Raw genomic sequence first — 26,910 nt, forward strand, 5'->3', positions numbered from 1 at the left:
AACTATAAAACAGTTGAGAAGATAGTTCTGGGCATAATTTCATAATTTGTGGTTCAAGATGTTTTATTGAGTTGCACACAGGTTCTGTCTCTGTGTTTCTCCCTTTAGTGCTTAACTGGTAATGTCAATCAGAGGAGAGCGGACACGATTTAAGTGCTGCTAAAATATATATTATACATATAGTTGTTTTTAACGTGCTGAAGAACATTAAGCCTATATGATAGGAGTTACCAATCAATGTTTATTACTGCTTCAAGTGGCAAGCGAAGGGCTGAGGTAATTGCACACGACATACATGGCATTGTCAATATTTCCTTAAACCAAATTTTCAAAAAAAACCAAACATACCATTTTAAAACTTACACTAAAAACCCGATTCAATTATCCAGTAAATCCCATTGAACCCCACTGCTTGCTAGATTTGTATTGAGTGTATTGAAGCTCACATGAAATACCAAGTGGAACAATTAAAGCAATAATTTTACATAGCACTTAAAACGTGTCCGCCCTCCTCTGGTGATAAATAAATAACCTTCCATTGCAGTGTATAGCAATGTGATTAATGAATCATCACATAATTGATGAATTATGAAATACACCAAATTACAATCATTAACTTGATTGATAGCATTTAACACAGTTAGTATGAATCAAGCACCTGAAGCACAGTAAAGTAGCACATCAACTTGGGTGCACATTAAACATAACAAAAAACAACCTGCTCCATCAAAGACAGTAGATATCATCTTTCCCATGTCTATCTGGCTAAGTATCTCATTTACATCAGTTTGTGAGATAGCATCACTCGGAACTGCTCCACCTTGATTATCACCTCCACTGTCAGCTGCAAAAGTTGAAAGAAATCAATGCAATGTGATTTTAATAAAATATCATACCTATGTATAGCACTTATAGTGGTATGCTAAGCAGAGCTACGTACAGCCTACTAGGTAATGCACTAAAAAGAAACTCAGCCAGTATAAACTAATAAGCAAACTGTCAAGAGAAACGTTACACCGATAAGGTTGGACTGTGTGTTTACAAAACCAAACAGGATGTATTGTAATTATGTAGCTGTTTTGTGGTGGTATAGTGAGTTTGTAGATCTAAGGAGTCCAATAGCAGCACCTACCTCTTTTACATCCCATTAACTTTTGCTGCATGAACACATATAATTTTATGTAGCAGTGGTGCAAATGCGTGCTTCAGTACATACGTATGTATGTTCTTGCTATCCTTCATATCTAAAGAGTTGAATATAAAGTATGCACGAGTAATGGTGATTTTTTCTGTAGTGTAGGTGCCGCAAAAGGCCAAAAATAAGAACAAAATACAGATCAAGGTAGTCTCAGCTCAAATTCAGTATGAAAATTGTCCCATCACATAATGGCATTGCAAAACCGAACTTCATTTTCTACCAGGTAATACTAAGCTGCAGATGCAGTGAAATTACATTACTAATGGTTCTGGGATCGTGCATGATTTTCATTGCTCATTGCTTGACCACTCAACACACAATCTTGTGTGCTGATTTTCAAAATTTCAATAGCACATAACCAATAATAAATTTACCTAAACCCATTGCTCCTCCAGTTAAAGTAGATAATAGCTGACCCATGCCCATCTGGTTGATTAGTCCCATGGCTTGTGATTGGATGTTACTAGAAGTTGCTGCAGAATGGAAGCTACTGGCTTCACCATCAGCTACACAAATACATACAGTGTAATCATTATAACTGTGTAAGTTGCATATAGCATACAGAAGAGCCTTGGTTAATCTTAAAATCAGTTTTCCAAACCGTTGGTTAAGGAACACTGAAATGATAAGTTTTTTTTTAGAGTTCTGGAATTCTAGTTAAGTACTGTACATAGAAGTTTATATGCTAGATACATTGTTTAAGCATATATCAGAATTATAATACGGAATTCTCAGTTATCTGGTCAGATCCCAGGAGTTCAGATAGTTGAGGATCCACAGTCCCATATTGCTAGCCATTCTAAGTATTTCTGTGTGAAGTTATGTGCCTTTAGTAACAGCAGATGTATGTTTATAAACAAACATCTAACTATTTGGCAATGCTAGACCATAAGATATTACACACATTTTAGGGTAGTATGGGCCATTGTCATGGTAGATCTATCTATCCTCCTTGCCATCGTTGTCTTAAACAGTAAAAGTCATCCATGCCACATTATCTATAGCTACTTATTTAACTCAACCCAAGCTACACTTACCCATGCAAATTGTATGTCCTGGGATGTTTCATTCAGAAATGTTGATTTTTTTTGTATGTGACCTGCAGTGTAATGTACTGTATTTATGTCACAGCATATATTACCTTAGTTAAAAAAATTGATGCGGAAACTCGACCACTATTCGATGCTCAAAAACAAGAATTAAGCACTTATTTTCAAAATGATTGTGGCACTACTCAAGTGCAGCTACTATTAGAGGTGCAGCATTAAACCAAGGAAATACATTCTGAGCTATTTCTCCATCCTTATATGAAGACATCATGTAAACAGTCAATCAGTTCGACAGTCAGTATTAAAACTGTGTGAAAATCTTTGAAAAATCAATATTGTCACAATGGATGTCTGAAACTGGCTTTTGATTACTTTTTTGGGGAGGTTTTGTGATCTTTACTATTAAACTTAATGATGTAAAATTGGTACAATGTACACATGTACAGTAAATTACATGTATACCTTTATCTGCATTTCCTGGAGAAAGACTTGGTTGATGTGTTACTTTGGTGCTGTTTTTGTCACTAGACTGTGTGCTGTTAAGATCATGATCATTGAGGTTGTGACCATCTAATGCTTGCTTGTTTTTCTGCTGTTGTTCTTGCAAGTGTTGCATCACAGCTATTATATGTAGTAAAAGGACAAATATAATTTATTACATTAATGCATAATAATTGAGGCTGATTAGAAACATTCACTTCTCTGAACACTTCTGTGTAACTCTAGGAACAAAAGTGTCCACAGAACCTTTATGTGTTAACTGCAAACTTTCTTCGTAATTTATGGTGGTTCATACCTTACAGCTACTATTCAAGGGAAGCTATGGCATTAATGTAAGCTGCTTTTATGCGTGGTGACTAATCAGTACATCTAATAATTCCTGTTATTATAAGGATGCCATATTTTGTAGCTCTAGTACATTTTACCGTGATGTGTACTAAAAAGGATAACCAGCCACATGATGTACAGGTAGAACAACTTTTGCTCCTTTCCTCACTGTAAATATTACCAAGAGTATATAATGGGGAGGGAGAGTGTCTAACTGTGCTATACACTGTGAAAAATGAGCCCATACAGTCCTATGGCATCGTTCCAATGTCTTGGTAATTTGTGTTGATTAGTGACTAATAAGAGAAGTGGGTGCACTTTGTATGCGCACGCATACACGTGAAGAAACTGAAGTTACTGAGTGAAAGTCAACAAAGTATGGCACGTTGCACAAAGGAACTTGGTACAAAGAAAACGATGCAGGCAGCTAAGCTGGACAGCAAACACCACCAGAAACATTAATGCTGTCTTGCTGTTCCAGTTCCCACATGTGCAGTACTCTGGGTCATCATAAGTATCAACCTTGCACGTGACATCTTCATTAGAGATTTCATTAAGGTTGCCATCCATTGTCTCGACAGTTTTTCTAGAGAAACTGATATGTATGTCTAGACAGAGTTTCAAATCATCCTTTTGGCCCATGGAGGTGTGCTGCCGGTGCAAAGTCGGGTGCAGCACAAAAATTAGGGGACATCTCCCTTGCAGCTGTCTCCTTGCAGCCGTCTCCGTCTAATTGATTGACAGGCCTCGGACCAAGTTTTCCTCCTTTTGACTTGTTTTGTTTTGATTACAACCACCTTGAACTAGTAATGTGCCAAACCTGGAAAATCAACATCAGTCAGGTTTACGAGAGGAAACGAAGATATGCGAGTTATTTTACGGACTCATTTTTTGCAGCCTATAACACAGTTCAACACTCTCCCTGCCCCACTATATACTCTTGATATTAATACAAGACTCTCCATTTCTTCTTCCTGCTAGCAGCTACAGTAGCTATGTAGCTCCTTAGAACAACACTTCCATCAATAGCTGTAGCATTTATTCAAAGGTGGCATTTATGTTGTTGTAAAAAAACAGCATGGTCACTTTTTTAAATGCAGCAACTACAGTATTAGAGGAGTGGTATTTAACAAGGTAATACAGTACATAAATTGAGTACACATCAAACACTTCATGGCATTGTACTAACCAATTCTGAGACTTTCTACTGTCTTAATTAAATGAGAATGATTTTTCAACATTGACAATCTTTCACAAAGATCTAAAACATCTGCTTTACAATTCACTCGTTCCATAAGACACTCCAGTATTATCTGATTAGCAGCAGTAAAGTGAGAACACTCAAATATTGATGAGATGTGAGTATCACACAATTCTCTTTCTAATAGTTCTGCAGTCTCATAATAGTTGTCAGGCATGTTCTTGATAATATCATCATAACATGACCTCAACTCTGACAAACCTACGTATGAGCAGATTTTAAAAAATGCAATAAAACACAAAAAAGACAATACTAGTGGCAGGTGATATTTATAACAATGTAGTTGCCACCTCGGATTCAAATTTAAACCACGGATGTTTGTTCGGCCTGGAATAGTGTCAGAAAAAATTATAAAGTTTCTGTTTTTTTTTCTTTCTAACAGACAATTACTGTATATACAACTGTCCTGAAAAATGGAGCACACTACACCACATCACGCACCAGGAATTCTGCAACTTGTGTTACAATGCCAATTAAAAGTTTCTTTGGGACTAGAAATTGAATAGCCGTAGCATGATAACATACCATATAATTATGTACCTGGAAATTTTTTATTGTATGTATATTATTTTTCATGGTTATAGACTTGGTCATGATTTCTGTGCTTTAAATTTCACGGATGCCTTTTAGCCCAGGATTTTTGTATTTGAAATTTCACATAAAAATACAGATCATTGTTGATTGATTTGAAGATTTTCATTCTTGACCACATAGTTATGAAGGATCTAGTGCATCTGAACTAAGTAGTACTGTAGTGGCAAACCCTATGGGGAATAATGACTGAGGTACTGTAGTAAATGTCAGAGTTGGTTATATCAAAGTGACTGCTATAGAGAAAGTTGTACTAGTAGATGTGATATCCTTAGCAATAGCATCAAGACTATAAATGTTGCGGTCATTTCTTCGCTGCACATGTTGACACTTGTGGCTCACTCACACGCACACACACACACACAGCAAAGCAAAGCCTTCAGCAGTTGTGCAAAACACTCCTATTGCTGCCCAGTGAGGGGATAACTGTGTACCACTCAAGCACTCGAGTCTAGTGCTGGGGTAGGACTAGTAACTCGCAGGAGGACTATCCAGGTCTCACAGAGAACCAAAATTGCCACAATGACCTCAACATCACTAAGCAAGACAAGGACAGTTGAGAATTTGTTTCCCCAGTTTACACCAGGTACCCATTGATGTTGCTCACACACACACGCACGCACGCACGCACGCACGCACGCACGCACGCACGCACGCACGCACGCACACACACACACTTTCACATGATAAAATTTCATGGTAGCTTTAATAACCATGAATATTGTGAAACTTATGTACCATGAAAAATTATATGGTATAATACACTTGCAAGTCATCAAAGTAGAGGTATTCCCGTGATTTGCAAGCTTGTTCATATTTGTGAAGAGCACTTTATTATATTTCTAATTGCACAGTATAATTTGAATTACTTCATTGTGACAAATAATTTAACTTATGGTACATATACAAGATGAGTCCACACACCATTACTACGAAATACAACGTCGATGTGCATGTCAAGCTGTAATGAGACTTAACATGTGCTTTTTCTACTTGCTAATTATTAGGACAAATGCAAAATTACAACAGCAAGTAGTTATGGCACAACAAAATCCACAGAAGAATTGCACCCCCTTTACTGAATAGTAAGATACATAGTTTTGCTAATTTATTCAATGTTGCGTACCTTCTAGATCAATTAATTTTTGTGGCATTGACACGCTGGATGCTACAGAGCTTTGTGCATAATTACTAGTACCTACATAAACCAACATTCAGATATGTATATATGGTAGCTACTACCTTGTTGATTAATTGGAGATATTGCAGTAGCAAGTGAAGTGTTAGCAGTAGTACCAACAGCAGTTGCTAAGTTGTTTATTGACATTCAGTGAGTACAGTATAATTATTCTATACTAACACTTACTAGATGGCAATGGTACAGAAGTAGTGCCTTTCATTTTGCTGGCAGTATCTCCCCTAGGTTTACTAGAATGCAGTGGCTGTTGCTTTTTCAGACCTACATGCAATAAAACTGTGTATTAATACCAATCATGTATAGTAGGGATCGTGGAAGTTTGGATCTTCAATATCTATACAGCCTCACTTTTCCCTCAAAACAGCTTGGCAGTATCGGTTAAGCATAACCAAACCAAAATGCCTTCAACCAAACCTTTCCAATGATATCTTTAAAATTTTCTATTCAAACTTCTCTATTAACTGGCTTCAGCCAAGCATAGCTAACTTGACTATGGTTAATGCTACCGGCTTGATTTCTTCACTGTTCAATGTTGCTTCAACCCGAGATGTGCCTTTTTATCAACTGCAGCAGCTACAGTGTATACATCATGGACTTAATTTTGTCCTCCTTAGTGTCCTATTTTCTTCTCCATTACATTGAAGATGTTGATTTGTGGAAACGCGTGGCGGCTTCAATGCAAGCTGGCTGTTACGAGATTAGGTCATAATTTCCGTAGTGAGTGTATTGATTGTAGAAGCCCTTCTTGTACTATTCATTGACGTTTTATAATACTGTATAACAGGTGGAACATACCTGAAAATGAAGTGGAATAGCCATTTGCTTCACTATTATGTATATTTTATTATTAATACAATATGGTTAATGGCAAAATGCTCCTTGTTGTATTCATTTCAAAGTGATTAGAAAGTAAGTAAACACTGTTTTCTAAGAAATATGTAGCACAACATCCATTGGTTTACAAGACTGTTTAATAACAAATGAATTACATTAGAATAAATGAGGAAAGTATAGAGAGCTACATTTAAATAAATGAAATACATAACTGGTGAACAGCACAATTGATCATTATGAAACTTATAACTTAATTAGTTATCATACACCTTTCATGCTAGAATACAATTTCCAGCCTGTTATAATTTGCATTTTACTGTAGACACAAAATGAATGTTGAGTGACACCAAGTAGGGCTTAACAAATTGTACTTTTTTGCTACACATATCATGTTGTATATATATGTACCTCTTTTAAGTTGATGTGCCTTAGCTTCTAGTTCATTTTTTCGGCTGATAAATCTCTATATTAATAAAAAAAAATTTGATGATTATACATACCGTATAAGTGGGATACTGTGATGAGGAAATAAAAAATATTTATGACAGGATCTGCAAAAACCCAACACAATTGAGCATTTTTCAGTTATTAGATGTTTACAATCTACTTAGCCAAGTGTATGCTCTGGTATAGTTTAAGTCTCATGCGCCAATAACTTTGCGAGTTACAGCCCTATAAAATAGTATCAATAGAGAGATTGATTAAATAATGTTTAAAATACCTTTAAACCTAGTTAATGTTGAGAACGACAGCAGCACCAGACAATCCACCATAGAGTGTGACAGCAAATGGGATTGACGGGCACTAATTAGAATAGCTGTGCACTAATAGGAATAGTGACTTTGCGCATGCGCACTAACACGTGATCGAGAAGTAAGAAGCTGACGCTAACGTTTGACAACAAAAACATCATGCCGACAAGATCGCAGTCAAAAATGACGCCAGCACAGAAGAAGACCTGGAACACGGAGACGACTTCGACGGGATCACAGTCGAAAAAGACGCCACCGCAGAAGACACCACTACAGAAGAGGAGCCGGAATACGGAGACCACTTCGACTAGCAAAAAGACAATTCCGCAGAAGTTTCCCCCAGCTGGAAACAAGAGTACTGCTACCGGTACGAAGAGGAAGCGTACAAATAGCGGCAGCAACCCGAGTCAGAAGAGAACAAAGACGGGGAGTTCTTTGGAAGCACGCCCTTTGACAACAGCTGACATTCCGAGGATAGTTGCAGCAGTCGCCGACGCCCACTGGCACGAGGTACCGGATGCAAGGAAAGGCAGCCGATGCACACGTAGGGATGGTAACAGCTCTAGAAGAGTGTCTTCGACAGCACGCCATCAGAGCCAAGACGAGTCGCCCAGCAGTGAATCCCAGTCCAGTTCAGAGGAGGAAGACGCGGAGCACGAAGACTTTGGTAATTAGTTGCACAACATACTGTACAATCCTTTAGTATACAGTGTACCCTATATAATGACAACCTATATAGCGTTCTATATAAAGCACACTAGTAATGTTTTGTGTGGTCTCGTGGTAGCTCTATATAAAGCACACCATATACAGTGGCTAACTATGTAAATGCATTAACAAACTTCACGGCAAGCTGCAGCACCAATACCTATATTGCACATTATGCTCCCTCGATAAACTGTCTGCATGCAGCCTGCTTTCTCCTATCTCCTTAGCCTTTGATGAGCTTCCTGATGGCGAGCAGATACCTCATGTTCAGGAGTTAGAGGATGACCTTATTAGCATTGACAGCTCCAGCTCAGGGTCTGTCTACTCATCCAAGAAGCTGCACCCACCAGTACTGATCAGCAACGGCATCCCCCCCGTCCCCCTCAAAGTTGTGAAGCGGGTGGAAGAAGGCCTATTTGTGGAGATGGCAGAGCTTCATCCCAATTACCTGGAGTCAGTGGACTTCAACTCAGGTGATCAGCCCACAGGATCACACAGGAGACCCCCGGAAGTCTTCGACATTGTGGATTGGATCCAGTGCTTCGGCATATACATGGCCATAATATTTCGCTGTAAACCAAAACGCATCGCTGACTTGATCGGCTATCAAAACATTATAATTGGGGCTTTTCAGCTCTGCCATGAGAGACAATGGATCCTGTATGACCGCCGCTTTCGCCTCAAAGCATCTGCTTCCCGCACCAAACAGTGGTCTGTAATTGACATCACCATCTGGAACACAGCATTCCCAGACAGGGCAATCAGAAGGCACCAGGCTCAGGGCCCCAACATTCACCCACCTCCCCTCAATTACTCTCAGCGACCGCTTCGCCAAAACCTGCCCCCTCCCAAGAAAATGGCAATCTGCTTAGATTGGAATGATAGCCCCAATGGGTGCACTCGGACAACTTGCCATTATGAACATGTGTGTTACAGATGTGTTCACAGCCCCAAGGAGCAAGATAGGCAGCATAAGGCATGATTAGGCATCCCAATGCCCAGCTACCCAACGTGTAAACAAGCAAGCTGAAAGACGACCCCTGATGCCGTAAAGTACTCAACTTACTAATGACTGTGGTTTTTTTTTGGTTTTTTTGTTTGTCTGTTTTTTTCTGGAACTACTCTGCTTACTCGCACAGCACACCACTTTAGGTAGCTATTGTGTTTGTTTCAAGGTTTCTTATTAAGTTTGAGTATCCACCTAAATATGAAAAAAGCATGAGTGTTGTGCATCGGCATGAGAATGTTAGATATCCAGATTCAATTAGCACAAGCATGCACACATACAATTAGTAGCTACATACACATACATATATATCGCCATCTTCCCCCTCTGTAGTGATGACAGAGGAGCACATTATTGGAGTCCACACTGAAGACCTGCGTTGCAACTATGAAAAATGGATTTCAGTGTGGTCATCCCACTAGGGCAGAACTCCAGCCACTGTAAGAGTTCCACCAGGGGCCACAGTAATCTCTACACTGCTGAGGGTAGACCATTGGAAAAGGATGTTGACAGACCACCCAAACAGGCCACTAGTGGATTTCTTCATCACTGGACTAACTGAGGGGTTTCGTATCGGTTTTAGAGATCAATCAACACCACTGAAATCAGCTAAACAGAATTTAAGCTGTGCACTCCAGCACCCAGACGTAGTGCAGACTTATCTGACTGAGGAAATGGCACTCGGACGTGTAGCTGGCCCTTTTCCAAAATCCGTAGTCCCACAGGCACACGTCAGTCGGTTTGGGGTCATCCCTAAGAACCACCAGCCTAACAAGTGGAGGCTGATAGTCGACCTCTCTCATCCTATCGAGGGAAGTGTTAATGTAGGAATCCCCAAGATGTTGTGTTCCCTGAAGTACATTACAGTAGACTCGGCAATTGAACATATCAAGCAGATTGGCCAGGGCACACTGCTGGCAAAAGTAGACATCAAGAGTGCCTTTCGCCATCTACCGGTTCACCCAGCAGACTGCCATCTCTTAGCTATGAGATGGGATCAGCACATATTTATTGACACCTGCCTACCCTTTGGACTCAGGTCCGCCCCCAAGTTATTCAATGTTCTGGCGGATCTACTGTCATGGATACTTGAACAACAGCAGGTCACACCAGTACTCCACTACTTGGATGATTTCCTGACGATGGGCCCCCCGCAGTCCCCCACATGCTCTAATCACCTATCTGAGATCAAGGATATATGCTCTACGCTGGGAATTCCCCTGGCTTTAGAGAAGGTTGAAGGACCCTCAGATTGCTTGACCTTCTTAGGGATTACACTAGACTCCCAAAGCATGCAGGCACGCTTGCCCAATGACAAGTTACAACGAATCCGCCTCCAAGTTGCTTCCTCGTTAACTCGAAAGAAAGCCACTAAAAGAGAGATACTTTCATTGGTGGGCCTTCTACAGCATGCTACTAAGGTAGTATCCCCAGGGAGGACATTCTTATCCAGAATGTATCGCACAGCAGCTCGCCTCAAGCGTCTGTCTTATTATACTCGCCTTAACACAGCCTTCCAGTCTGATTTAAGATGGTGGCACCTCTTTGCCTCTTCTTGGAATGGTCGCAGCTTCTTCAATTGTTCTCTCCCTGACCATGAGATACTCACCGATGCATCGGGAACCTGGGGCTGCAGTGCAGTCTTTGGGACTCAGTGGATGCAATTGGCGTGGTGCAACGAGTGGTCACGAAGGGACATCATGACCAAGGAGCTTGTCCCAATAGTTTTAAGCTGTGCCGTATGGGGGCCTTTACTATCTGGCTACAGAGTAGAATTCAAGTGCGATAACCGGAATGTCGTTGATTCTATTAACAAAGGTTCTTCCAAGGAACCAGTTACCATGCATTTGCTGCGATGTCTCTGGTTCTTCTCTGCTCATTTCGACATCAGAGTAGTTGCTTCCCATATCCCTGGAGCAGTAAACATTGCCGCGGACCAGCTCTCAAGAAATAAAGCAATGGAATTTCTTCAGGCAAACCCTCATGTCTCCAGAATCCCTGTGACGATGCCAACACCCCTTTTAAAACTGGTATCACCCCAAAAGCAGGACTGGACTTCACCTTCTTTTCTGCGCCACTTCAAGCGAACCATGAACAGACTGCAGATCCACTCCTAGTGATCTGAATGCACCAGACAAACACCTCACACATAACTCAGTGTATGTTATAACTGTATACTGCACTTAGCCGCACGGTGTCTTTGTTCCCAAATGTATGATTGCATACTGTTCATTGAGAATGTTAATAATAGAATGTATTAAGTGCACACTGCTTATTCAGAATAAATAAATTTTTTAAAAAAATAAATAAATAAAAATGCATAAGGGCACACTGTCATGGGGAATGTTTTTAGATCCCTGCTGGTCATTCACCTATAGGTGGCCACCAGCAGAATACCCACATTCGTGGGCTCCTTAGCAAAGCCCAAAAGCTCCTGCAAACTGGCTTGTCCAAGTCAAGCAGATCCACCTACATGGCTGGTCAAAGAAGATATCTTCACTTCTGCAAGGCAGCAGGAATTAAGCCACTCCCTGCATCCGAAGGTGCTCTGACGCTGTTTACAACTCACCTGGCAGTTTCCAATGTTTCCCATGGAACCATTAAAGTGTATTTATCAGCAGTTAGACACCTGCACATCTGTAAAGGACTGCACGGTCATTTCAGCCAACAACTGACACCCCGGCTTCACCTCATCTTGAGAGGCATTAAAAAGCGTCAGGCTGATGTTCACTCAAGGAGGAAGCGTCTCCCAATCACCACTCAGCTACTTGGAAAAATCAAACATCTCCTGTCTAAACAACCCACCTATGACAACACCACCCTGTGGGCCATGTGCTGTCTTGCCTTCTTCGGCTTTTTAAGAGTCAGTGAATTCACAATCCCCTCAAAGGGCTCATACAACTCATCCCGCCACCTCTCACTTCAAGATGTCACGGTTGACAACAGAACCAACCCCGCCTACTTCAACTGTTTCTCAAGCAGTCAAAGACGGACCCATTCAAACAAGGTGCACAAGTCTACGTCGGTGCCACCGACACAACTATTTGTCCAGTTAAAGCAGTGCTATCTTACCTGGCAAGACGAAACAGTCACCCAGGCCCTCTTTTCATCACCAAGGAAGGAAAAGGCTGGACAAATTCTATGTTCCGCTCAGCTCTCCAAAGCCTTATGGGGAAACTGAAGTTAAACAGGCACCACTATAATACCCATAGTTTTCGTATAGGAGCAGCAACCTTGGCATCACTGGCAAACATCTCAGACATCCACATCCAGATGCTAGGTCGCTGGAGAAGCAATGCCTTCCAGCGATATATCCGGCCTCCACCCACTGAGGTAGCTAAACTCTCCAAGTCAATTGCTACTGGGAATCAGTAGTACAACTAAACTACACAAACAGTTTTCTTTCGTTAGTGTATACATACTATGGAGTTACCCAAGTGCAGACTTCAAATTGTATGAATGTACATAATAATCATGTAAATATAATACATGTTATCAGTTGTGGGTGATGCCATACCTTTGCATCTGGATACCAGGCACTCACACAGGAACTTTGATACTTGGGTAAAGGAAACACCTCCTCTCTATGTAGTTACAGAGGGTCTCCTTTTGTGGCTTAAGGGAAGGTACTTGGCACACAGAATGCCTCTGGATGCCAAATCCCTTCCTGGCCCAAGTATCGAGAATTGTTTCAGAAGTTTAGGGCCTTAGATATTTGACCTCAAAAACTAGGAAGAAATAATTTTAAAGAACCAAAAATGGCAATCAGGGCAAAGTACATTTACCAAACCACCACCACAAACATCAGTTTATGGGAGGCGAAGAACTTCTACTGGACTGGCATCTTAGGAGCAAGGGCACATAAGAAAGGTTAGTCAAGTGACCAACATTAAATAATGTTTAAAATACCTTTAAACCTAGTTAATGTTGAGAACGACAGCAGCACCAGACAGTCCACCATAGAGTGTGACAGCAAATGGGATTGACGGGAACTAATTAGAATAGCTGTGCACTAATAGGAATAGTGACTTTGCGCATGCGCACTAACACGTGATCGAGAAGTAGAAGCTGACGCTAACGCTTGACAACAAAAACATCACCCACCTCCCCCTCCCCCTCTTCATACCTGCTGCCATACCTCTGGCTCAGTAGTACCAGAACTGCTATAAATCAATCAATCAATCAATAATAGCAAATAAAGCAATTACAATGTGCTTCTGATATCAGGACCTCACACCTACAATCTGTCATGGGGTACACTGTTACAAATTTATGTTTCCATATACCGTTGCTCAATAGGTAATTTTATGCTGTGTATTGCCACCTTACTGCAGATGCATATGTGCATATATGTATGGCTAACTTGTGTTGTATTCATTAGCTACAGATTAGGCCACTCAAACAGGAGCATCGATGTGCGACTCCCCAATGGGTCAATGTTAGCTCCTTCAAAGGTGGTGTTGATGGGGCCGCTCTCAAGGAGCACCATCAATCACCTTGTCTACAGAGAGCTCCAGCCTAGCATTTGTGCTGTCTCTCAGCTGGAGTGTTGGCCTCTTGCTCCTTTGCGAGCATGGGTCAGCTCCACACATGTCAGAGGGTGCATCAGCATGCTGTCACATGGTGGCAATGCTGGTCGTGCCGCTCTGACGCAGAGCTTACCCACAGCTCTAGCTGCACTTGCAGCATCTCCATTCCTGATAAGAGGAATGTGATAGTACTGCGCCCAATTAGGACGGTTGCCATATACTTATAAGTATATTGCCAACATAGATGTGGCTTAAGGGAAGGTACTTGGCACACAGAATGCCTCTGGATGCCAAATCCCTTCCTGGCCCAAGTATCGAGAATTGTTTCAGAAGTTTAGGGCCTTAGATATTTGACCTCAAAAACTAGGAAGAAATAATTTTAAAGAACCAAACATGGCAATCAGGGCAAAGTACATTTACCAAACCACCACCACAAACATCAGTTTGTGGGAGGCGAAGAACTTCTACTGGACTGGCATCTTAGGAGCAAGGGCACATAAGAAAGGTTAGTCAAGTGACCAACATTAATCATGTTCACCATGAATTGATTGCTGGGTAAGGTCTTCCTTGTATCATTCTTCACTACGTGCAAACGTGAAATCAGTGAAGTAGGATTGATCACGTACAATCATTACAATGTGATGTAAACAAACACCTATAACTTGTGTATCCTTGAGAGTACTGCTACGAAACAAAGAGTTTCAAGTAGGTGAATATTAAGATGGTATCCAGGTTTATTGTTACACCCTTTCTTCACTGAGAACAAAGTGTTAAAAATATTCATGGAATTTATTATGCAAGCATTTCACCCCATTGTATTCAGTGTTTTATGCTTAATTAAATTTAGGCTTGCACGGTTATGTTGGATTTTCACATGTCTGGTCACATTTTATTCATGAAGTTTTGCTTTTTGCTATGTGTCACTACCAAAATTCTCTAATGTTGCCATAACTCTAATATTTTGTTAGCAATAATTACTAATGAACCATACATAGTTTGACTTTGAAGAATTTGTAGAAAATTCAATACCTTTGCAATTGACTTTGTCCTGTTTGCAATTGAATTCGTCACGTTTGCAATATAGAGTTTGTTGCTTTTGCAATTCGATTTGTTGCCTTGGAAATTGAACTCAACCTGCTTGTAGTAGAATTGGCTGCTATTGCATTAGAATGTCAGTTAACTTTACAGAAAATATTGTCACAATTAATCAGTGAGTACCTAGCTGGCTAAACAAGAACACTATGCAACAGCTGCAATGATTGTTAACCAACAAAAACTTGTAGTAATTAGTTGTATTCAGTATTTAATTTGTCTCCAGCATGCTTGATAAAGATTCCAGCCACTGTAGTTCACTATTGACGGATATTATGTCATTAGGTGAGCAACTGAATTTTCCACCTCTGAAAATTATATACATCCAGTAATTCCTTCATGATGCAAACACAACTAATTTTACTGCAAGTGTGTCAACTAATTCAATTGCAAAAGCAATAAATTCTACTGCAAAAGTGACAAATTAAATTGCAAATGGGATAAGTTGATTGCAAGTGATGGATGCAGTAGCAAAAATCTGTAACTCACTAAGACAGGCAAATGCCACTTAATTTGTGATAGGTTCTGATATTTTTTTAAATACTCTTCTCTTTGAAAACCATGTAAATAATATTATATGGATCAAGCTTAGTGAAGCATATAAGTACAACAGGCAGGCAAGATCAATTCTCTGCGTAAATTGTGCTTGATGATTGTACTGAGGTTTTGGTGCATATTACTTACAGCAAATGGTTTTCCTGGGCTTGTCGCAGTGCACATATATAACAGTACATGAAACAACAATACATACAGTAACATACCTCAACTTCAGACCTGTATTTATCAAGCTCCTGTAATATGAGGTTTAACTTTTTCTCCAAAATTTCAGCATTATGTTCCAGTGCAGTAACTCCCAACTTCAGTTCAGAAATGGCATGATTTTCACTCTAAAATATTTGCTATATATATACACTGCGATATTACAATTACATGAGATTTCATACTTTGATCAAAGTAGATATATCATTATTCAATGCCTGATGATCTTGGGAAGCAGAAAGATGGTGTGCTGATTTCTGTAACAAAATTAATAAATGATATCAAACACATCAGCAGCAAAGACTAGCTACACAAAAATAGTTTGTTGTTAAAATATCAAACAGAAATGTCACCTTTTAAATAGCTACCACCACCACCACCTTGTATAAGGATTGTGAAAATTCAAAGGACATGGTAATACATGCAGGAAACAAGCCATGCAAGTACTAAAGTCCAAAATTAGTATACTATTGCACAAACTGCAATAGAAAATAATTATTGCTCTTCTGGCTATAATATACATGCCACCAGTTGCTACAGTGAGTCAAGAGGAGAATGAGGATAGTTTCTTCCCACTTTGGACAGTCTGTGGTCGACCACTCTTTTGTCACATATTGAGATATTGAGGTTATTAGGGACAACTAGCTAAAATCAAATCTGCAAGTTGCATGCACAATTAACCTGAGGCACAACCAACTTTGCAGTCTTTGCCTTATTCTAAGTACCGAGCTAAGCACTTCCTCCAATGTCAAAGCTAGCTTTTAAAAGAAAATTGCACTTATAGTAGCTATGCATTCCAGCATCCGATATCTTTCAATAAAAAAATAAATTCCATACATTCCCCGATAAAACCCTGCATGGTACAAAATAACAATGTGTATTTAACTTGCATCATCCAAGCTCCAATGGGGATGAAAAATCACTACGGGTTTGTCCACACGATGCATGATCATCATGGAAATCTTAAGTTTTATCATGCGCATTACATCTAAGTAAGTTTTGTGTTGTTTCGTAATCTTTTAAAGCCTAGCTTGTAATATATGCAGAGTACTTTGAAACTTTAAAAACACCCTGTCAGGTGGAAGGTATTGGTGATTACTTACAGTAAGTAGTTACTTTGCTCGGGTTAGTGATTTTCAACTACACAACAATTTTCTGATGGTTGTGTCACCAACTCAAAAGTATAAACCACTTCAAAGTTGGAATAAAAATGCCATAACTGAAACCACAACTCCACCTTAGATATCGTTGCATCATTGTGACACCTCCACTTTAGTTGTTTACTTTTTAGTTGCTGATTATATTGAAAAGTGTATAGTAGGTGAAACATAATAATTTACTCACCACAAAACACACAAAGATCGCTGAGATCCAATAAACCTTGAGGATACTCAGCTTACTCTCATAAGTTAACTTGTAACTAGAAGCATCAGCTTCAGCTGATGCTTCCTCCCTGTTAAAATAACAATTGGAAAAAAAAAATTAGTTTCAAAACAACCCAGTTTGCTAGCTAGATGGCTTCCTAATTCAATTGTGCTTTAAAATGTATGGGGGAGTCCAAAGTACCTTTTTTTTCAGTTTTAAAGCACTGTGTATGCCAAAGAGTACAACCCAACAAGCTATTATAGTTCTGAGATTGGCAATCAACACTCCATCATATAAAAGCTCCATTTATTTTCTAGAAGTCGGGCTGGAATGCCTACTTTATATAGCTACGGCATAGGGCGTGGCATGGTTATCTAATGGGTCATCGTTGGCCCAGCAAATAAAGGTATTCGAAATAATGTGCTACCAGCAGTAGTTTTTCAGAGCTTGTCCACAACAAACATTGCTAGTGTTAGCGAAAAATCGCTCTATGACTGCAAGATTGTGAGTGCGTGTAGCCAGCCTCGGCTAGATGCTGTACGTAGCTACAGTACAGATAACTACGCTTAACTTACCGTTCCTTTGTTTTTTACTGGAAAATTCTGCAAACTTCCCGACATACTGGTTCACAACGCAAAGGTTATTGAAGCGAGTTGGAGAACACCCAAACAATTCTTGGAATAAACCACATGACTTGTGGGCGTGCCCGCGTAACCAGGCCTCTTATAAAATGTGACCTGGCCTGCGAAAACAGGGCATGTGGGCGCAAACTACACCCCGTCACACAACAGGTTACTGTATATCTCAGTACTGGAAGTCTGGAACAGAATGTCTGCACTTTTATTTTGCATCTTAAAGCCCATTAGCTAATAGCAAGCTAAATGCAAGAGCTGAAAATTGCATTGCAATCAGAGCGCCTAATGGTAGCTATGAAAAGTTACGAGTGATAGAAGTTTGAAAAAGTAGGCAAAAATCATGTTCCCACATCAGCCTAGTACTACACATGCCCTATTTTCGCAGGTCCGGTCACAAATTTGCTTAAGGGGCAAGCAACTGTCTCCTATGGCTTCCGTGAATTTCATACTATACGCAGCTGTAAAACCAGCACAGATACTGTTCCCCACTTGATGAATAAAACATATTAAGTTGAGACGGAAATACATTTTTAGGTATGACTGCTATGGCTTTAAAAGAGGAATTGCTGTGTTTCATAGAAAATTCAAAGAATTCAATTGCTAGCTCATTCAGTCAAAATTCTCCAAACAGTTGCTTCCATACTTTAATTTGTTACAAATATACTAAGGTAGCTAGCAGATATCAAAGTTTAATAAGCGTATAGAACTAAAACTGTGAGACTAGATTCAAAATTTGTAGAATTCCTAATCCTTAGAACTGGAGATGTTGATTTTTTTATTACCACAAACACATCTGATACAAAAGGGATGGAAAGTCAGCACAGATCAATGAAGACCAAGATTTTGCATGTAAAGCCATAGGAATTAGTAGCATGCTCCCTGAGAAAGCAGCTACTAAATAAAACTGACCGAATGGAATCGTGAACAGAATGGAAGTGTAGGATGGTGGAGGGACTGCGTGACTACCCAGTACTCCACACTATTTTGTAAGTGTATCTACTGCACCAAGAAAAAAAGCTATTGCAATTACAACTATTCCTAGCATTCTTTCTAGGAATAGCTAATAGTATTTGAAGAAAAGGGTAACATTAAATTGTTTACAGAAACTGAGTCATCAACATGTGTAGATGAAACCTTATAAAATGACCTAGAATCTACAAAAGTGATGTCATATGACAGGTCAACAGATAAGATAAAAGGACCTTTTTAACAGGAATTCAGTCTGTCTATAGCCAGTGGTAAGAGTGTTGTTTGAATAGTTCTTTGAGTAAAAGGCTCTTGTTGTTGTTGCAGAATAGAGGATAGGACTCAGTACAGCCAGGCTGAAGATACAGCAGCTAGCAGAAGGTTGGACTAAATTGACTATTTTTTGTTACTTCTAATTACTGATATTGCTGTCAATAAAATATCAATATTCTTTATTTATTGAACAGGTCTTTAGAACAGTATTTATTCTAACCTTAGTCACTAGTAGCTATAGACATTCTCAAGTGTAAAGCTATTATTATGTACTCAAAAATTATAGTTGGATAAGACTTTATGGTATGGCTGAGGTGGTGGGAAGGGAATTCCATGCATCAGAACCAACGTTGAAACTGGGTCACTACTGCTGACCCGGATGACCCACTGACCCAGATTAATTAAAGCCGAGACGTGTTTCGGCTAGTCTCGAGCGAGCGAACGAGTCTACATTTTGAGCGTTCGATTCGTGTTGAGTAAATATTGCAACTTCAGCCTAGCGTAGGTTTAAGACCAAAAAAAAAAAGGTATTCACCTACTGACAATAGCTATACTCCTCACCATAGATACCCTCAATTTCGTACTACATACTACACTTACTAACAAATGAGCGTGGCTGAGCGTATGTTGGTAATGCGATAAGTGGGCGTGGCTCACGAAAGAGCTACGCGATAGCGTTTATAAGTTCCACGTCATCAAACGAACAATTTCGTTTCTCACGTGATCCAATCCGGGTCAGACCCGGATAAATTGTAAACCGGGTCAGACCCGGAGAAAATGTGACCGGGATGACCCGACCCGGTTTGAACGCTGATCAGAACTTAGTCCAGCTGAGAAAAAATCCTAACTATACATCCCGAACAACGTAAAGAGGTGGGAGGTAATGGTAAGCACTAAGTAAAATTATCCAATGACCTGAGTCCACCGTTCAGTGATTCCACTCCACTATTTTGTTTCACCAAACACCTTTACCATCATAGGAATTAGCAACTTAGTGCATGGAAGTGTTTGACACAGAACTGTGAAACCATAATAGTTATTTTTAACTACTGAGTGTATAATGGCTATACCAGTATGTTGTATATATATATTATGCTTATATTTACAGGTATCATGAAATTAAGGATACGATGTACACATATAGCTAGCTTGTTAAGAAAAAAATTAATAGTATCATAGCTATAAACAATAATACGCACAATCAATACACGGTAGTACTAAACATCACTATGTACAGTTACTTTAGGTTCAGATTAAATCCATGGCCATGCCAGTGGTGTTGGAAGTGTAATTTTAACAATGACTAAAGCTATGATACTACCTGAAATAAACATGACACAGAGTGTTTTAATAATCAAGTTTAGTTCCTCCAGCTCTTTTTTGCAAATACCTAGATGTATGTATAATGCAAGTGCAACAAAAAGAAAGGTTAGTAGCTCCCATAGTACAACACTTCCTATTGTGAATACTACAAAATACACAATACTTACAATAACACCAAGTAACAGTAATAGCAAAAGGAACATTGCAGCCAAATTTGTTTCATCATGGCTAAGCCCACGCCAATATACCACACAGCCAATGGATATTAAGCCCAACACCAAACAAAATCCCACAGCAAAGGTTAGAATCAATACAAATATAAACAACCAATTGGTATCTGCATATGATACTCTAAAATGGGCTGTATCATTAACAAGATAGCTAAAATTCTGATCAAGGATAGCATCATGTGATATAAACTGATCATATACCACTCCTTTGCCCATCTCATCATCTAATACTCGTTGAGCACACTCATAGCATTCATAAATTTCCATTGAAATGTAGTCAGTATAGTGATTTTCGTTACCAGACTGATCAATCAATTCTACGTTAAATCCTCCATCTACTGGAAAGCGACCTGACAACTGCAGCTTGTCATCATGTGGACCCTTCATAAGATGAAATTTAAGGGACACATGAGTACCATTACCATCACCAGATCCTGCAGCGTCTACTCTCATACAAATCTGATATCCTTCTTCATAAGTTAAAAATGGTTTACTGTGCCATGTGACATTGCTTTTAATTTTCTCTGTGAAGTTTTCTATCTTCAATGTCACTGGCTTCATGTAATCAGATGACAATGGAGCAAGTATCAATTTGTCAAATTGGACTAAAAACCAAGATAGAAAAGATACTGAGCCGGAAATATTAGAAGCACCTTCGAATGTTTTGTTAACAGCGCTGCTATAACAAACTGTTGTTTGTATATTAACAATAATACCAGTGAAAAAAGCTATGGTGATGCACAGGATTAGTACAACATATTCAGTAACCGAGTGCTTACAACATATTGTGTGCCAACATTTGATGTAGAAACCTTTTATGGTCTTGCTGATTAACCAGTTTTCATGTTTATTCACAACTTGCAATTCACGGTGCTTTGATTGTACTGACATTTCACATGCTTCTTTAAAGTGACTGTTCACCTCACCCAACGTGCCTTGCCAGTTACATCCTAAGTTTGGACAGGAAATTTCAAGCTCCTTTATTGTACGATTAGCTTCGTGGTGTACAAAAGTTTTCAGCTTTTCAGCACGACACGTTGGGCAAGAAAAACTCAAGTCAGTTGTGTTTTCCCATTTCTTAACACACGATTTGCAATAAATGTACCCGCAGCATTCACTCAGTTGTGCATCACAGCTGGGCAGGTGGCAAATCGTGCAGATCAATCTGTCAGGAACCCTATCCACAAAGTTATATTCATAACCTCCGTCACTTTGCTCAGTGTTGTCTGGTAGGTCTTCTGACATTTCACCCAGCTTCAACGATATACGCCCATGAAACGCTTTGTCAGCAAATTTACAAATTACGTAATTGTACGTACTAACAAATTACATACGTAATTACATACGTAATTACACGTAACTTCCGGCCGCTTTGATCAGCAACATTTAGCAAGCAGCAGCAGCAGCTACAGCAGCACTGAACTTCTAAGAGTGGGTGACAGCAATGGCGGATCCAGGATGGGGCATTTGGAGCAAATGCCCTCCTCCCTCCTCTGCCCTTTCTTTTAGAAAGAATAGCTATCATTTCAATAATGCCAGTTAGGCCAATATCAGTTTATTACTCAAGTTTTTAGCTTAAAAGGCAGACATATTACCTCTCTTTACTACACATTTAACCTGAAATTAAACTCAAACTGTCACCCAGCACCTTCGTGCGTATTAAGCGCCTCTAGAAATAATTATCTTGTGACAGGTGATTTAGCTTTTGTAGCACCTTGTAAGACTTTACAACCTTCTGCAATGGCCTAAATGGCACAATTCAACAGTGAAACACTGCTGACAGGTGATTGTTTGCTGTTATGTGTACAACAGATTGCAACTAGTAGTTAATTCTCCTTTTTAATGGTGTGAATCTGTGCCCCTCCCCTTGCCAGCTCCTGGATCCGCCCATGGACAGGTGGATTTATGTCTCCAGACCACCCAACATTCGCCAGATTACTTCAAGCACTGTACTATGGCATATAGCTAGCTACATATGTAAATCCAAAAGCTTTACTATTTAGATCTTATAAAAGTTAAAATTACGAAGAACTACAGTAACTAAAACATCATCATCTACGTGGCTTTTTTAGACCTAGTGGCCATGCACTTATACTGCAGAACCCACCCGGCAGAACCAAACTGGTAAAACCAGCTCAGAATTAACTGAGGCCAAGCATTCAAGGTAGCTGTCACTGCAAAATGCCTAATCTATAGCTGTGAAACAATACCTTTTATTCTGGCAATGTATTTCATGCTTTTAACAGCCATTATATCCCTGAAGTAGTTACTGTAATCCCATTATCCCTGAAGTAGTCCCTTTTAACAGCCATCCCTGACTAGGGGCAGATTCAGGAGCAGTGTGGGTTGGGGAGAGCAGATTCGTAATTCTTTTGTTGCTGTATTTTTTAACAGCAATGACTGCTCTTTAGTAGTTGATATATGGCCTTTGCAAATGGTTGAGAAGTCTTTACACGCTGTTTAAATGGCTATGAAAATCTTAAACACCAGCAACATGATAATTATTTTAGAGGCGCTTAGTATGTAAGAAGGAGTTTGGCAGCTGTTTTAACTTCGGTTTCAGGTGAGTTTGCAATAAATGGTGGCAATAGCTATGCAGTTTTCATGAGTTGTATAAACTGATAAAATGTATAGTATGATGGCTCTTCCACAGAGGATGGGGGGGGGGGGAAGGGATTTACCCCAACTGTCCCATCCTGGATCCGCCATTGCTGACCACAACATAGTTATCACACACATTGCAAGGATAGCTTTGCTAAGTCATCTCTCCTCGACCAAAAACTTTTCCTGTTCTTCTGCCACTTCCTCTCACTGATCATGATGACACACGTGTTACTAGTCATGATGAATTTATATCCTCTGTCAATGACTTTTACTTAGATAAGTTTGTGTAGTATGGTTTTGGTTGTTTGTACAGTGTTTATTGTGTGTGTATGTGTGTGTGTGTGTGTGTGTGTATGTGTGTGTGTGTGCATGTGTGTGTGTGTGTGTGTGTGTGTGTGTGTGTGTGTGTGTGTGTGTGTGTGTGTGTGTGTGTGTGTGTGTGTGTGTGTGTGTGTGTGTGTGTGTGTGTGTGTGTGTGTGTGTACTCTGGTAGGGAGGAATGGCATTTGCTGACTATATACCATGAAGTTAAAATAAGAATCAATCAATCCGATCAATCTGCAATTCCATGGAATAATTATGGTGTATTTCTACCTTTAACCTCTACTATATATAATTATGTCATAATGTATTCACGTCAATTGTACACTACTAGCAACTAGCCAGGTGTTTGATTGTTGTTGAAAACTTCGATAATACAGCCACTTTGTTTTCACCACATTAATGAGGTTTTCAGTATTAGGGTCACTTATCATGGGTTTCATTAATGAGGTGACCCTATTAATCAATGTAATATAGTGTGGAAGATGCATCTGGACTTGCTGGACCTGACCACCATAATGAGGTTATATTATCTTTTCACTTTAGCTACAGCAAATTCAGCTGCCACCTTGTTTACATATATATCACATTGTATCATAATTTTCAAACCAATTATTTTACCGTGCTGACAAATTTTTACTTTAATTACTTACAGCAAATGGACATGTACAAAGGATAAAACTGATAGCATTTTTAATTATATACATGTCTCCCTCACTCATGATCATGCATCTCACCTTTGTCATCTCAAAACTCAGTTTATTGTGCAGTACCTTACTTGGCTTTGCTATTTTAAAAGCTAAGCTGGGGGTTTCAGCACATTAATGCTGAAATAAATACAATATATAAGATGATAGCATAGATTTATTACTTCCTTATTTTAATATGAGAGAATTGATGGCCTGAAGTACAGTTATCTGGAGCAAGAATGATAACTGAACTATGCAAAATCAAACACTGGTACTTGAAAAAGCTATTTCAATCACTAATAAAGAAATGATTTGAAGCACAGTACAATTCTTCTAATAGTAAAATTCACAATACACACACTATAGTGTTGGGGAATAAAATTAATCATGATTACGTTAGTCACTGAATGATGTTATCACAATAATATGGAAACCAATGCTGGTATAATCATTACTAGTGAAGCATTCCAATGCACATGGGCAGATTTAAGGGGTGCTTAGGGTGCTGAAGCACCACCTCTAATTGTTTTACTGTGAGCTAGTAGAAGCTATATACAGGTACAATTGCACATTAATTTGGCTGCTTTCCTGCCAAAGTGTATCAGAGGTATATGTAACCCTAGACTAGCAAACAAAAACAGTTAACTACATACTGTAATAGGGAATACTGGTACTCTAATCAGTTATTTCCATTTGAGGGATACTGTGAAGGTGTACATTAGTCTCATGAGCCAGACCCTAATCCTTGCTTATATCAATTAGAGATTATAAGATAAAGGCTCCCCACCCATGAGTAATAAAGTTTGGTCCACAAGACTAACTGTAAGTGTACACAGAGTTCATTATTAACACAAACAGTTGCAATTGTATACCGCATATTCACCATTCTTTTAAATTCAAAGGAGATGCTAGAATAAACATAGTATGAATGGGTTATAGACAAGAACTTCCCTACCACAAGTTGTTCTAAGGGGCACCCCATTGTATATACATAAAAAGAGAGCTTATTCAATCAATTTCAGTCAAAATTGTTTAAAGATTAAATTTTAATTTCAGAGGGTATTTTTTGTGGGGTGTTCCTACTTTAGATGTTGAGTGTGCATTATACCACCAGTTATCACCACTTTCAAAAGTTTTCTTACCCCCTTATTTGGTCACAATGTGACGATCCTATTAGCTGGTATCCCCTGAATGTCTGCCTCTGAGATTAACTTGAAAGTACTGTTAATATGCTACATAGCTTTTATGTACCTTCTTACTTCAGTTTATTGCTTATTATCCAGTTTTCTCATCAATTAACTTTAAATGCTTACTTACAAGCTTAATTTTAAATTTCGTGTAATCATGTGAATTTTGAGGGGAAAACGGAAACTACTGCTTTTCAGCAGTGCCCTATACATAACCTACTCCAATTAACATACGTACACAGAAGTGCACTAAAAATGAGACTTATTATAAAGGTTTAAATTGTCCAATACTTGTTGCAGCATAAAGTGATTTGTGCTAATGGCAAATGCTCTAATAATTCATTTTACATAATAATTTATTGATTCACAGAATTATCAATGCTGTGTTGTGTAATACTAATACACCCACCTGTGCATGTACACTAAACCAAAACATCACTGCATTCCTAAAACATCACTTAATTAGATAACATGATGTTTAGAATTAATGCATAATCAACCATATTTTTCATGTAGAAAATTAAGTGATGTTTTAGTTTAGCATTATGATCTATTCATACAGTATGCAGTAGGACTTTGCTCTAATTCTCTCAGGCACTGATAGAAGTGTTTGATTATTGAGTATAATAAAGCATACATCTATACTTTAAATTACTCCATTTAAGCATTCATATTCTATTCCAGAAAAATTAGGATTGGTTATGTTTGCATCACTACTGTAAAATTAAGTTAATTGTGGATTTATTTGGGGATTGGAGTGTTGAAGTACCCAATTTTTGCTACGTGTTAGTGAGAAATAGTACTGTAGGTACCATAATGTGTCAACCATATAGGCAATGAAAAGATGGGAAAAGCTAGTGGAAGGGCCAACCTTTTATAAGAATTGCCAAAAAGTATAATTTTAAGTATGTAGTAAGGATTTAAACTGAAGCTGACAAAATACTCCAATGAAACTGTACACTACTTTATTTAAACATTCTTCTTTAAACCAGATCTAGATCAATGTACATGAACTGAATTTTAACCTCTTCTCTTTTTTAATTGACATGAGCACTGCTACATATCTCACCATTGTGCCAAACATGCTGCCATACTTAACACTAAACTTCTATCTATGCCTTTACATAATATGTGCTGAACCAAAAAAATTATTAGCACTAAATATTTGAAAGGTACGTAGTTCAGAAAATAGCTAAACTCTTTTCATCACAAATCCCTGAAAATGTATCTTTAAATTAAAATTAATGAGATACCGGTGATGATACTGCAGGATTTATCACTGGCGATTCTAGAGTTGTCAAACAGGGGGGGCACATGCTCACCTTAATTAATGTATGCTCCTGCTAGGGGTCTGGTGGCAGGAAATTTTGAATCATTTACTTTAGAAGGATGCATTTTTTAAAGTCAGTCATAGAAATGGTCACTATATGTACATAGCTATATATACAAACCTCAGATACTAGTTCTTTACTGTATTTGCATCCTTACATTAGACTATTATAGTACATAACC

At 38.9% G+C, this 26,910-nt stretch overlaps 1 protein-coding gene across 1 annotated transcript in view; it reads right to left on the reverse strand.

The window, feature by feature from the left end:
* The window catches only part of LOC136252033 (uncharacterized), a 34,187-nt gene extending 16,303 nt beyond the window's left edge, over window positions 1-17,884 (reverse strand). Inside the window, exons 1-11 of the mRNA XM_066044370.1 lie at window positions 17,746-17,884; window positions 15,991-16,062; window positions 15,808-15,933; window positions 7,368-7,422; window positions 6,294-6,386; window positions 6,170-6,235; window positions 6,054-6,125; window positions 4,265-4,537; window positions 2,710-2,868; window positions 1,573-1,704; window positions 719-844 (exon numbers count right to left, since the gene is read on the reverse strand). Coding sequence (XP_065900442.1) covers window positions 719-844; window positions 1,573-1,704; window positions 2,710-2,868; window positions 4,265-4,537; window positions 6,054-6,125; window positions 6,170-6,235; window positions 6,294-6,386; window positions 7,368-7,422; window positions 15,808-15,933; window positions 15,991-16,062; window positions 17,746-17,790 — 1,219 coding nt within the window. The 5' untranslated portion in view covers window positions 17,791-17,884. The remainder of the gene's footprint in view (window positions 1-718; window positions 845-1,572; window positions 1,705-2,709; window positions 2,869-4,264; window positions 4,538-6,053; window positions 6,126-6,169; window positions 6,236-6,293; window positions 6,387-7,367; window positions 7,423-15,807; window positions 15,934-15,990; window positions 16,063-17,745) is intronic.
* Window positions 17,885-26,910: the final 9,026 nt, after the last annotated feature.

The sequence above is a fragment of the Dysidea avara genome, chromosome 4 (genome assembly GCF_963678975.1).
Source record: "Dysidea avara chromosome 4, odDysAvar1.4, whole genome shotgun sequence".
NCBI lineage: Eukaryota > Metazoa > Porifera > Demospongiae > Dictyoceratida > Dysideidae > Dysidea > Dysidea avara.